Source organism: Lucilia sericata, unplaced genomic scaffold (genome assembly GCF_015586225.1).
Source record: "Lucilia sericata isolate MDLA Ls3-8-SP2 unplaced genomic scaffold, ASM1558622v1 Contig000193F_arrow, whole genome shotgun sequence".
In the NCBI taxonomy this organism is placed as follows: Eukaryota; Metazoa; Arthropoda; class Insecta; order Diptera; family Calliphoridae; genus Lucilia; species Lucilia sericata.
Window position 1 is genome coordinate 307,556 of NW_023994221.1, and position 14,494 is coordinate 322,049.

Below are 14,494 nucleotides of genomic sequence, written 5' to 3' on the forward strand. Positions count from 1 at the left end.
TTTCATAATATTCTTCCAAATTCGAAACATTGCATTTCTAAGTCACGGTGATTTCAATTTCGAACTTTTTTTATAAAATATCAAAATTTTTATGAATATTGTAATATTTTCAATGTAGATTCGAAATATAAATTTTTTATATAAGTTCGAATAACTTATGTTCGAAAAAATTTTCAATTTTTAAAATAATCTCTAAATCGTAGCAATCCAAAAACAAGTAAGAGTGTTATATCTCACTTTGCAGAATCTTATATACCCACCATCAAACCATATGGAATGCTCCCCTATAAACATTAGGTTGATATTTGAAATAGGACTTAAGTCAATTATGGACACATTCCTTTCGGATTACCACAATATAAATTTTTAAAAACAAAATATTTTTATCCAACGTTTAAACCTGAGATTTTGGCTTGTAAGAAACTTACTTCTGTAGATCGATTTTTATAGCTATACTCGCATTTTTAAGCCAATAATGTGCATTAAACTCATTTTCTGAGGGTTTTTTATATGGGGGATAGGGTCAATTATGGAACAATTATAATAAAAGAGATTTTTGATCGTAAGAAACTTACTTACGTCTAATTTCAGCACTATACTCGTATTTTTAAGCCAATAGTGAGCGTTAAAGTCATTTTCTGAGGGGGGTCTTATATGGGGAGTAGAGTCAATTGTGGACTGATCCTAATAAAATTTAGTAGAGACATTTTAATTCATAAAAAACTTGCCTATGTCGAATTTTTTTTTTTTTTATTTTATTTAACAATATTCAATAACCTAGCCTATAGGCCATAAGCGGTTACAAATTTCTACTTCACAATAATTCCTCCAATACAAAATACATAATTATATATAAATAAAATTACACCTAATTTTTTTTTAAAAGATAATATACTATATAAAATAACGATAGGGCAATTAAAATGTACCGCATTGATCATAAATAAATTCCTACATAATTTGCAATCAAACAAATGTAATTCAAAGAAGCAAAACAGGTTAAAATAAAGAAAAGTATATGTAGAAATCATAAACAATCCCAAAAATGAACTCACAGAACCAATCAATATGTCATACAGGAACTATATGGCAAATAACACTCCAGACTGTAAAGGACATAGGTAATACAAATCAGACAGAAACATAAAGCTATGAAGAATTTCATCGTTATAATCTTATTATTAAGGAAGTAATGAACGTTAAGGGGACCTTATATGGGGGTAGGGTAAATTAGGGATCGATCCTTATAAAATTCATTAGATAGATTTTTGATCTTGAGAAACTTATTTATATCGATTTTCAACGCTAGACTGGTATTTTTAAGTCAGTAATGGTCATTAAAGTAATTTTTTTGGATGGGACCATATATGAGGGGTAGGGTCATTTATGAACCGTTCCTCATAAAATTTGATAGAGATAATTTGTTTCATATGAAACTTATTTATGTCGAATGTCATGGCTATACTCGCATTTTTAAAACAGTTATGACTGTTTAAGCTGTTTTTCGGTGGGCCACTTGTATGGGAGCTATACGAAAACGTGAACCAATATTGCCCATTTTCAATGTCAAACAAACCTTACCTTTAAGAAATATTTGTGGAAACTCTCTAGCTCTATCGTGCTTTTAACAGAAAGACAGACGGACGAACGGACAGAATCCAGACAGATCCAGAATATATACACTTTTGTGGGTCTATGATCAATCGATGTGTTACAAATGGAATGAAAAAATCAATATACCCCCCATCTTTTTTGATGGTGGGTATAAAAATAGTTTTAGTTTTATTTGAAAATGTTTCGCAAATAATTTTAATATTTTCATGGCCTTTCAAGAAGTTTCAGAATATGTATTTTTGAAAATTGGACTCTAAATTCCAATAAGTTTTTTTTCAACATTATTGTCAATAGTTGTTGAAATAATTTTAAAGCCATGAATTTTGAACTTAAAATAGGTATTTGAGAATTTTTCGAAAACTCAAACATAAGGCCCAAAACTACTTAAATAATCCATCTTAAGGATTCATAAAAATTTGTCTTTTATTCGAGTTGGTCAAACTTTTAAATATATGTTCAATCAAATATAATTTTAGTTAATTATTTAATAAAATTCTTCTTTAAAGTATTTATAAATATTTACTATAAACTAAGCAAAACTCACCATGTTGACATATGAAATGCAAATAATCCAGATTACAACCCACATCATTCCACAGCCAATTGCGGCCACCATCTAAAACCACGCAATTTTGTTCACCATTATAATTATTAGGTTGATCTTTACCCCAAGCTGGTTTCTGTACTATTTCACCTGTAAACAAAACACAATAAGAAAATCATTAATATTAAAAAATGTTAAACAATTAAAAATAATATTAAAAAAAATAATAATAAAAAACTCGTAATACTTAAAATAACTTTCATTTTTCAAACAAAAAGAATGTTTTTTTTGAATTGAAACCCAGTCTACAACCATATTTGGCTACCACCAGCACTCAAAAGAAAAAATATGAATTTAAAAAAAATTCCAATATTGATTAAAAAGAAACAAATATGGCCAATGGTATTGATAATTATTTATTAAATATTGTATGTTTCTAGCATTATTAATTTGTTAGTGAACCTTTCAATGGTAAATTACTATAAAGACGGTGTTAGTTTTTTGTAAAAAAAACATTCAACACTCATTAAATACTTTCTTTTTTCGACATTAAAATTTCAGGGTTATTAAAAAATTGCCTTAATAATAGTTAAATCAAGTTTTTATTATCGAATAAATAATAAACTTGTTTTAATTATGACATTTTGGCCAGTTATTTAAATTATGTTTTGGTAGACAAAAAAAAACCCAGCAAATTATTTTGGCAATAGTTTGAAGGTTTTGCTTTAAAATTTGCATTAGACCTGAACATTCAAATTAGAATTTAAAATATTATTGTATGAAAAATTTTTAGTCACTTTTAACCAGACTACTTAATTTTAACTTTTAACACTTGTTAATTGAAGTAGAAAATTGTTTTGAAACATTTAATTATTTTTTTCACAAATTAAATTGCACGAGTTTATTTATTTACTTCAACAATTTTTCATAAAAATAACTCACCATTCACCCATTTCCATGTGCGTGATGTTATTCCCGGTTCCTTTTGTGCACCTATCCATACCAGTTGTGTTTTCAATTCCGATTTACGTCGTTCCAATTCAGCAAGTATATAATCGTTGGCAGCTCCACGAAAATCGTGCACCAAATTGCCACCTTAAATGAGTTCGAAAATATTTGTTTAATAATAAATAAAAATTTTACAAAAAAATGCAAATAAATATTGCATTAATGTTGTTAATTCTTAGGCGACACCATTCGGTTACAATGAACTTTAACTTTATTTCTTGAATTTAAAGTCAAATTGTTTAAAGTGAGTAAATTGACCACAATTTTAATGTGGATTAATTTTTTTATGTAAATAAAATGTAATTTTAAATTGCAGAACTTCATAGTTTTAAGAGAGATATAAATCACTGTTTGAATATTAGTTTTATAAAAATATAATTCATGGGCTTTGTTTAAATTTTAATTTAGCTATAAAGCAATGAGAACCAAAAACAGCTCCAGGGCTCGAAAAATAATCGGCTTATCATGCAATCAAAATACGAATACGTTGCAAGTAACTGCTATCAATGCATTCTTATTTGAAGGCATTATACATAATTATTTATAAACGGTTTGTAAAATAAATTTTGAATGAATATTTGTTTTATAAATCTTCGATAAAACCTTATTAAGATCCTTATTACTTATATAAAGAATTTATCATATAGTTCATAAACTATCTGCTATACATTTACTTTCCAAATTGTTTCTCTAATGGGAGAAAGCTGTTGCTTGGAACACCTAATGATCAGATAAGGTATCTTCTTAACAAAATTTTGTTGAAAAACTGCTTCTAATAATCTCAAGGTTATCTAAATTGGAGATGTACATATATAAAAATGTTCATCATTTGTTCTAACTGTGGAATAAGTAGAAATGCTATAATGGAAATCCTTCTATTTGTCAGCCATTCATATGTTCATATGTGAATCAAACTTCCTGCAGAAGTGATTTTCCTAGTTCCAGCACAATGAACTGCATGAGTAAGGGTCATCCCCTGAGGAGTGCTGGTCCAAAAAAAAAATTATCTTCAATATTATAACTATGAACACAAGATTTATAAATGGACATAGGTAGAATGTAATTGGGAATCCATTTAATCAGCATTTCATCCATTACAAACATAAGCATAATGTGAAAAAATTCTAATTTTCATAGAGTTTGACTAGTTCCAATGATCAGATCGACTTTAAGTTACTACAACGATTTTCATATCTACTGGCCCCTACGAGTTTGTAGCAACAAAGTAGTGAAACGTTTGATCGCCGGTTATACATATAAAGCTTTGTCTGTCCTTGGTAGATAATTCCGCAGAATCTGAAATCTGCTCTATATTTACTTCAGATTTGATATCAGTAGAAAGTAGAAACTGAGCTCTCTCTCTGACTGGCAAAGTCTGATCTGCTGGTATCAGTTAAAACACGCAAAGCGAAACTCTCTCTCTCTCTCTGATAGTGTCTAACACACACTTGAACTTACGTACTTGTGAAAACAAGAGAATAATAAAGCTGATGAGAGAGTTCTTTGCCGATACCTACATTAAATTGACTTTGATTACAAGATTTATATGGACGGATGAATTCAGAAAATGATTATGAGCCGATTGATACACTTTAAGGTGGGTGTAGAGACAATCGGAATTTTCGAAATTTTAAATAAAAAACGTCTACGACAACGACTTTACCTACAACAACGGCACTCGTAATAAGGGAGATTATTTGATCTCATTATCGAAGGAATACACCTAGGCCACTATCGTGCCTATAGTACTCTTCATTCATAGGAAATATGCAAAATAAGTATTAAAATAGTGTTTACTAAAGTTTTATTGACTTTCGGTTTCCTAAAGATCTCATACAGATTGTATATAGAAGGTTATGTTTGAATAAACCCTGAAACTAATCGAATTAGTTAAATTATTTTAAAACTGTGTTAATTAAAACTTAATTTAACATTGCACTTTAGCAATTAAACTAAAACCTATTTAATGATATGCTTAATACACAAAAATAAAAAACCTTGATCTAAACTATAAAAAGCTAAGTATTTAGTAACGATCTACAATTAGCCGTTAATGATCATTATCAATAAACCTGGTTTTAACATGGAAGTCAAAACTATTCCCAAAATAAATATTGGGAACCAAAAAGAAATGTTTCCGTTATAAAGAATTAAAAAGCTTTTTATCTTATGAATAGTTTATTAACCCATTTGCTCAAGGTCTTTTCAAAATGTTTAGAATTATTTTCTACAAATGTTTGCAAACGATTTTTCTAATGCCACAACAGCCAAAGACTACAATTGTATTAAAAAATTCTTATTAAGTTAAGTTAACAAATATACAAAATAATAATTCTATTGTGCAAAAAAGTTCACTTGCAGATTATTTGTTGAACGAAAAGAAACAAAACTATTTGACTTCAAGGTCGCTAAAACTATTTGACATATTTCACAAGATTTAAAATAAAATAAATAAATTGATATATTTAAAACTTAAGTCACTTACCCGTCGTCTCACACATCTGTTGAGCCTTTTCGAAATTCTCTCCCTTTGTTACGTGAAACTCATAACACGTCTTAGAGAAAGTCGTTAAAACAGTGTCCACTGCCAAGTTTGAGCTTAAACAACGATCTACAGAGAATTCATCGTTGGTAAAAACCTCCACTTCACACAAGCTAAGACTGCCTTCGACACCCACTAATTGTATGGCCACATATTGACCCACCAAGGGACGAGCACAAGTAAAGGTCTTGGTAATGCCCTCATCTAAAGTGCCTGGATACCAGGCACACAAAGGATTTCTCTGTAAATCGGCACTACTATTGCCCACTCTTATTTCCAAATCTTGTAAAGGTTGATGACCACAACAGCCTCTGGTAGTAATGCGAACCACTCTTACAGCTTGTGGAGTTAAAAGATCTACTCGCCACCAGGGAGAGGGTTCTTTTTGTGTTTCGGAGCATTGTTGGCCATCAGGATTTTTATTACCCGGTTGACCATCATTGGCATAATGGGCGGGACCAGCCCTTGTATAGGAGCTTTGATTAACGGGCTTTCGATAAGCCACATTTGTGCCACAGAAAGGTAATTCTTTTTCCCAACCTGTACGGGAATCACATTTAATAGATGTCGGCCCGAATAGCTCATAACCTGAATCACATTCATATTTTGCTTCTAAAATCGAGGTACCATCTGATACTGTTTGCACTTTAGCATTTAAAGGAACTGCGGGAGGACCACAAACTGGAAATGAAAAGAAAATTATACAAATTAATATTAAATTAAACTAAAACTGTTCTATTTTAATATATTTTAAATTAACTGATTAATTAATTTGAAATTAAATTATTAATTTTTTTAACTACCCATATTAACCAATTATATAAATTTTAAATCATTTTAGTTATAAATTTAATTTTATAAATTCATCAATATTAACACTAACCACTAACTATGACTTGACAAATAAAATAATAAATTTGTCTATTTCACAATTTAACAATAACAAAACAAAGTGTTAATTGCAAACAATTACTAGCATTTTATTTATCTATTTATTTTACCACAATAACGCCTATTTTCTTCGTTATTTTTCTTTTCATATTGTTTGAAAAAAATAAAGATTCCGCATTTATGTATCTTAAAGTTTATTGAACTTAATTATTGTTGAGACAAACAAACTATTTATACATATATGGTACATACATACATATGTACTCAAATCCCAATACGGTAAAGCATCTTAGCATCATTTCTTTAAATAAATTGAAAATCAGCGACAACTAAAGTGTCGTCGCCGTAGTTGACGTATGCATCATCATTTTCGTGTGGTACTGTTATTTGCTCTAAAAATTGATTCAGTGCATAACCCACATATAAATTTTAAATAAATTATTTAGTTTAATTTATTTTTTTTGCCAAAATGTCATTAATCTTTAAATAGTTGTGAGAATCTATTAAATATAGGGTGTTTATTTAAAGAGTGTTAGATTTAGAAAATCAATCTTAAAGGTCTCAAGGAACTATTGGGGTATCTTCTAAAGAGTTTTCAAGGAACTTGTTATTTATTGTTATATTCCGATGTATGTTAAGTACGAAATTTTAATTTTATCAAAAATTCATTTGGTTTTCCGGGATTTTGATCATATATCCGGTATTAATGGATTATGCTAGTCTTGTAGTAAATGGGCTATTTGTACAATAGGGTTATAACATTTATACAATTTTTAAAAATTTAAAATTGACCCTATCCATTCCACATCTTATTCTATATATATAAAAGTCTCAATATGATTAGTTAGGATAAAAAGTGGACGGACTAGCAGCAGGGGGCGTGGCACCTCCCATATTAATTAAATACACAAATTCGTTTATCTTGGAAACTATTAGAGTTAAAAGCTTTAAATTTTGCACGAAGAACTTTAGCATTCATGTAAATATCTTGGGTAATAAATTGGCGGACTACCAATGGGGGTGCGGCACCATCCATATGAATTAAATACAATAAAATATTTTATCTAAGAAACTAATTGAAACAGATTCCTAAAATTTTGAAAAAAAAAAAAACTTTCATATTCATCTAAACATTTTGGGGAAAAAAAGAGGACTTTCATCAGGGGGTGGCTTGGAACACCCATATGAATTATATAGAACAAATTGTATATCTGAGATACTGTAGAAGCTAGAATCTTCAAATTTTACATGAAGAGCTTTGACATTCATGTGAACATTTAGAGAAAAATGGGCGGACTTTCAATGGGGGGATTGGCCCCTCCCATATGAATTAAATACAATACAATATTATTTACATTTTTCATAGCTTACATTAAAATCCTTATTAGCGTTCGGAAAAATTGGCGAACTTGCAATAATTTGAGTGGCATATCCCATGTGTACGTGGGTTTTTTTTTTCTTTTAGGGTAGCAAAGCACACTGGGTATAGCTAGTATAAAAAAAGTGTATCACTTTTTCCCTAACACTAAAAAAGCTTCCGCGGCAAAAGCTTTTAAGTTTATGATATTTAGACTAAACTAAATTTTAAAATTTATTTATGGGCAATTTCGTGTCAAGAGACCCAACTCTAAAAATCAATTTGGATAAAATTTGCACCAAGGTTAGTACTATTGGATAGTAGGGGTCAAAGTTGGACATTTTGGTCATACCGGGTTTTATTCAAATAAGTGTTACTTTTCGCCTATTGGACCTAGAAAAAAATTGTTCAAAGGAGTTCAGATAGTTATTTTTTCATTGTTTCCAAATCGGAAGAGATCGTTTTTTGACCCACGAATTATATAAGGAGTATAAGTAACGTAAGAAACTGCGGTTTATCTCTCTTCCGAATATGTCGCAGAATCGGAGCTATGTCTGTCTATCCATCTTTATCTTTATATATGATACAATCAATTATACGAAGACTCCAGATATCTTCAGCAAAAAAAATTTTCAATAATTCTATCAGGCATCTTCTCGAAAGAGTTTTATTTAAAAGCACCAAAATCGGCTATTTAATAACGAAATTGTAAACAAAACTCCGAAAACTAATAGTAGACACAGTAGACGTATCCTTGTAGACAAGTTTTTTAGAAACAAAACTACTTAACACCTTATTTGCAGGCGATCGTTTTAAGTACTATCATAACTCCCTATTCGTAAGCGAACGTAGTTAGTACTTGACTTCAATGCCATCAAAATGACTTACATTTGAACCCCTTATTTTTCAATGTAAGTTTTTGCTGGGCACTACTATCTGAGTGTAATTTGATTACTAATTTCTTAAAACAGATTCGACTTTTTTAAAATATTGAAAAATTTTAAAGACAAAAATAAAACAAAATGTTTCTTCACCTGTTAATACAAAAAGTATTAATATTATACATTATTTAAGAAATCAAATTTTGACTCAAACTTTTACTGCTGAACTAAATAAGAGCACTGTCTCCTTAACAAAATTTCACCTATTTTTTTTTTTTAAGTAAACTCTATAAAGTTTTTTATATTTAATATAATTGCTAAAAAAAACTAATTGTTGTAATTTCCATATTAAGTACAACATATTTAGTTATTTCTTATATTTTATTATTTTTTATTTTCAAAATCTCTTAAACTTAACACAGAATTCTCATGAGTTCTCATATTTCAAAAACAATCTACGACTAGTATTTATTTGTAATTGCTTTCGTATATAATTTGCATTTATTTAGTAGAGGTTCTTAAAAAAAAACAAACAATGTATAATTATGAGAAATATTTAATTAATGTTAATAATAATTGTAAATTCCAAACAATTTACATTTAAAGTATATAATTTTCATATAAAACATTATAATAGTTTTATGAGATAAATTTACTACATTAAGTAAGTTTTTTTTTTATAAATATTAACAGAGATTTGTATTTAACTTTATTTACGAAAGAAAAAAAAAGAGAAAATAGTTTTTATGTTATTACAGATGACTTTTTGTGGTTATGGACAATTAAAATTTTATTATTTCATTTTTGCATTATATAGTTTTAAATGTAGTTTTTAGAATTTTTTATGCTTTTTTATGTTTATTATAATGTTTATATTTTTTAATAGTTTTTTCCACGCCTTGAAATAAATAGAATACACCTGCATTTAATTTGCATTAAATTTTCATTTCATATTTATTATAAATATTAAAGACATTTTTATAAATTATTCATTATCCTTTGAGTGTATTAAGCAACAAGTGTTGGTGTTTAATTTTTTGGTGGATTTTCATTTTTTTTAGCTTTAATATATGCCTACATTTATAAAATTTATTAAAGTCGATTTTATTAAACCCATAAGGAAATACAGTTTACATATTACAACATATTAAGCTTTATATTGAACCGTTTTGTATATAGAGCTTTTCTTCAAGTCAATCATTTTTGTGTAATTGTGGGTTTTATAAAGCAATTTATATTAGATTTATTTTTAACATTTTCAGTTATATAAATTTATTCAAAAACTTTTAGTTATCTATTTGATAGATTTATAAAGTTTACATTTATAAACGAATTTATTGTGTATGATTCATTAGAAAATTCCCTCTGCTATACATGTTTGAAAGTCCTATATTAAAAACTTGAGTGGTGTATTGATTTTGTCTTCCATTTGTAACACATTGAAATGCATATTTATTAAAAAATATATAGTTTAATATTGCAAATTAAAAAAATAAATATTTGTAATAATATTTAATGATTATTTCAACATTTCTTAATTATAAAAATCTTAAAAGACTTAGGTTTTTTTTATACTGAACCGCCTGCTTCCTGGGCAAGAAGATACCGGTGACTGACAAATTGAAGTACTTAGGTGTAATCCTTGACTGGAAATTAAAGTGGAGACAGGATAGGATCAATAAGGCACATCGGTGCTGGGTGATATATAGGAGGTCCTTAGTCCTTCAATGACAAATTGGCTTTATAAAAGTGTAATAAGACCAATTCTAGCTTATTCTTCAATAATCTGGTGCTAATTTAACCAAGGCTCTGGAAACGTTGCTAGATATTCCACCCATTGAAACATATTTAAGATATGAGGAGGAGCTTACAGCCGAACGGCTCTTTACTTTAGGCAAACTGGCTAAAAGCGGTTATAGGGCACGTCATCAATAGGGCACGGTTATAGGGCACGTCACATTGGAAGGTTATACATAATCATCGGACGTGCCTGATCTAACGCTGATCTAATAACGTATTGGATTGTAAGAAAGCTTTAACTGAATATTCTTCCAGAGGTAAGATTTGCATCATATGGGTAACAGTCCACTCGTTAATAGTCGGCAACGATAGGGCGAATGTAATAGTTTTAAAGAGACGGGAGCTCGAGGTAGTTAACCGAACAAAAGAGCATATGAAGAGGACAGTAAAAGTCTGGAGGACTTTCTTTGACACTGTCAGGCATTCGTAGAAGTTAGATCCAAGTATCTTGCAAGTGATATTATTCCGGAAATAATATTACTGACTAATACTGATTGGAAAATTCTTAGGAATTACTTTCAGAAAACTGAATTTCTGAACACCGAAAAATAATAATACATTCAGTGAACATTTTATTTTTCATAAAAAAATATTTTTTCTTAAATTTTTAAATATTTTTAATGATTCTTTTTTAAATTTCCAAAATTATTAGATTTTTAAAAAATTTTATTTTAAAATTTTCCAAATTATATAATAATTTATTCATAAATTATTTCCATTCCTGATTTCAGCCGGTAATTGCGGAAAATCTTGCTCATAATTAAAACAATCAAAATGTTTACTATAGTTGTTGTTGTTTTTATTGTATTTTGAGACCCGGCCAAGACTTAATTGTTTCTCTCCTCACAAGTAAGGCGTTATTGAAGTGCTTACTATGATCGCCTACAAATAAGTAAGTTCGAGTAAATAGCCTAGGATACAATCACTACGTCTACTATTAGTATTGATTTTATTGTATTTTGAGACCCGGCCAAGACTTAATTGTTACGCTCGTTTACAAGTAAGGGGTTATTTAAGTGCTTACTATGATCACCTACAAGTAAGTAAGTTTGAGTAAATAGCCTAGGATACATTTACTACGTCTACTATTAGTATTGACAAACTAATTTAATTGTTTTTCGTTTTTGTAAATACACAATATCAAGGCTATAAAGTAAGTGCTTACATAAATAGTTATTTGTAAGTCATTAATTGACACATTCTAAGTAATGCAGGCGGTATATATGTATCTAGTTATCACTGAAATGTAAGTTCTTGGGATAATTGTTTTCAACAGATAGACAGATAGGCCGACAAACTGTCAGATAGATAGATGACATAGCTTAATCGACTCCACTATCTGTGAGGTGAAGGGTATAAAAAGAAGTAAAACATGTTCCTAATAAGATCATGAAATTCGTATATTTGAGAGATTTCATATCAAATGGCCGAACTTTTAACCCAAGAGTTTTTCAACAAAATCGGTCAAAGACTTTCTGAGTAACAGTTTGACATTATTGCCAATCTTTTATCTATGTATCTTGTAACCTGCACAAACATTTATGAAAAATATGTTCCAAAAAATTAAAAAAAAAAATTTGATTTTTTTTTTTTTTTGCAAAATTAAAACTTGTTTCCAATTTGGTCCATTTAAGTGCTTTTCGATCGCTTAGTAATAAAATCTCCCATTATAGTACAGTAAAAGTGCGAAGTGTTCCTGCAGAGTTTTAAATTTGCCCGTCAGGTCATTTTTAATTTCAAACCATTACATTTTATAGTTTCAGGATTTAGCTCCTTACGTGAAGAGTGCTGCACGAACTGGACTTAGTTTGATGTTTCTAATTATTCCTTCAAGCGCCAGATATAATGATGTCTTTTAAAAGTACTAACAGGTGGCGCAAAAGTAAACTTCCTATCAGAAAATTCTATAAATTTTGCGAGGCCCCTAATGCCAGTTTACTACACAAATGTCAAAACAGAACTGACATTAGGGGCCTCGCAAAATTTATAGCATTATGATAGGAGGATTACTTTTACGCCACCTGTTATAAGTATAACATTGTAGAGTGTCTTATAGACTGACTTGAACCAAAATATGATATTATTTTTTCAAAACCCTATATAAACATACATATATACATACAAAATTTACTGTATTGCAATTCAAATACACAGTTTTTTCTAACTCTTATCAAGGCTTTGGTGTTAAATAACGAAACCGTTAAAACATTAGATAGATAGTTTGTTGGTTGGTTGGATGGATGGATGGATGGAATGGATGACGGTGTTTGAATGGGGTTTTTATTTATTTTTCTATTAACCAATTTATTGAATTCCAATTTTAAACACGTTTTCATGTTAAACATTTTTTTTTAAATATTTATTTTATTTATATATAAATTTAACTTAAATATTACAAGCAGGTGGGGTCATTGTTCTCTTTTTTACTATTTTTTTTTTCAATTTCAAATAAAATGTTTATGGTATTGTTATTATGCAAAAAAACATTAAAAACCGAATAATAAAATACACAAATAAAGAAACTAGTACAAAGCAATTAGGTGTGGTTTATAAAATAAATAAATGCAGTTATTGTAGTAAATAATACATCAATTTAACAAAAATAAACAAATGCAATTTAAAGAAATTAACAATAATATTTATTTATTCTAGCCATAACATCTTTTAAATAAGTTATTTAAAAGTTTTTCTCTTATTTGGTCTAATTTATGCATGAATTTCAAATATTTTTCATTAAAATTAAAAACACAAATTGTTTTATTTTTCTCCTCTTATGACTTTGTATGTCATAATTACATATTTTGTTTTGCCCAAATACACCAAAAACTAAAAGAAATGATGTAATAGTAATAGCAATAGCAATGGTAATGATGTTAGTAATGTGTAACACTTTTATGGTAATAATAACTCTAACCTTATATAGATAGATTAATGAAGAAAAATTACTTTATGTTTGTGTACAAAAACAAATACTATATAATCTGACGTCAAAACACGTGAGTGACTGAATGACTGTCTAACTGACTATAAGTCTTACACCTTTTCTTTATATGTTTTTAAAGATTTGTTTAACTTATTTCTTTAATGTTTCTTTATGAAAGGTATTTTCATACATATTTACATGCTTGAGTTTTTTATATGTTTTTTTCTTTCAACTTTTTTAATATTTCTTGTAAATATTTTACGCCTTGTTGCACTTTCATATTTTAGTGTTTTTTTTTTTTTTTTCTCCTAACAAACATAAATTCACAACACCATTAGATGTAGTTTAGTTTGTTTTAATCTTAAATTTAATAATATGTTTATTAAACGTTTGTTTAACAATATCAATTTAAATGGGATTTGTTTGCACTCATACTAAATTAAATGTTTTGAATTAAAAAACAAAAGACTTAAGACACAAGCACGGTTGTTATTTGGGAGTTAATGAAATATTGAAAAAAAAAAATATTTTGAAATATTTGCACGCGCTCTATAGGAGTTATTTTGAGGTTGATTGCAACTTAGTTAATAACAAAAATCTCTCTAACTTTTTAGGCTTAAGATATGTTTTATACCCTTTTCCTTTGGGAGAAGGGTTTGTCGCCCTTACTACACGTTGGAATTTTTGAACCACAGGGAGAGCTAAAGATGAGCCATAACCACCCTTTTGTACAACTGATTAAGCCTTTCATATCCCAGATTCATTTGACATCCCAACATTTAGCTACACAGATAACGATATCCGTCCGTCCGTCCGACTATCCATCTGTCCGTCTGTATGTTTGCTGAAATAAACTTTTTGTAAATTCCAAATATCTTGGAAATCTAAACATTGTATCATTATATATATATTGTATACATATATAAGGAATATG

General features: G+C 28.7%; 2 protein-coding genes across 5 annotated transcripts in view; one reads left to right on the forward strand and one right to left on the reverse strand.

Annotated features, from left to right (window-relative positions):
* The window catches only part of LOC119601849 (alpha-protein kinase 1), a 273,362-nt gene that overhangs the window by 180,980 nt on the left and 77,888 nt on the right, over positions 1 to 14,494 (forward strand). The gene's annotated exons all lie outside the window — the stretch shown is intronic.
* LOC119601848 (sushi, von Willebrand factor type A, EGF and pentraxin domain-containing protein 1) overlaps positions 1 to 14,494 on the reverse strand; it is a 52,960-nt gene that overhangs the window by 4,559 nt on the left and 33,907 nt on the right. For both annotated transcript variants that reach the window (XM_037953040.1, XM_037953041.1), the window contains exons 3-5: positions 5,652 to 6,389; positions 3,101 to 3,253; positions 2,159 to 2,308 (exon numbers count right to left, since the gene is read on the reverse strand). In XM_037953040.1, coding sequence (XP_037808968.1) covers positions 2,159 to 2,308; positions 3,101 to 3,253; positions 5,652 to 6,389 — 1,041 coding nt within the window. The remainder of the gene's footprint in view (positions 1 to 2,158; positions 2,309 to 3,100; positions 3,254 to 5,651; positions 6,390 to 14,494) is intronic.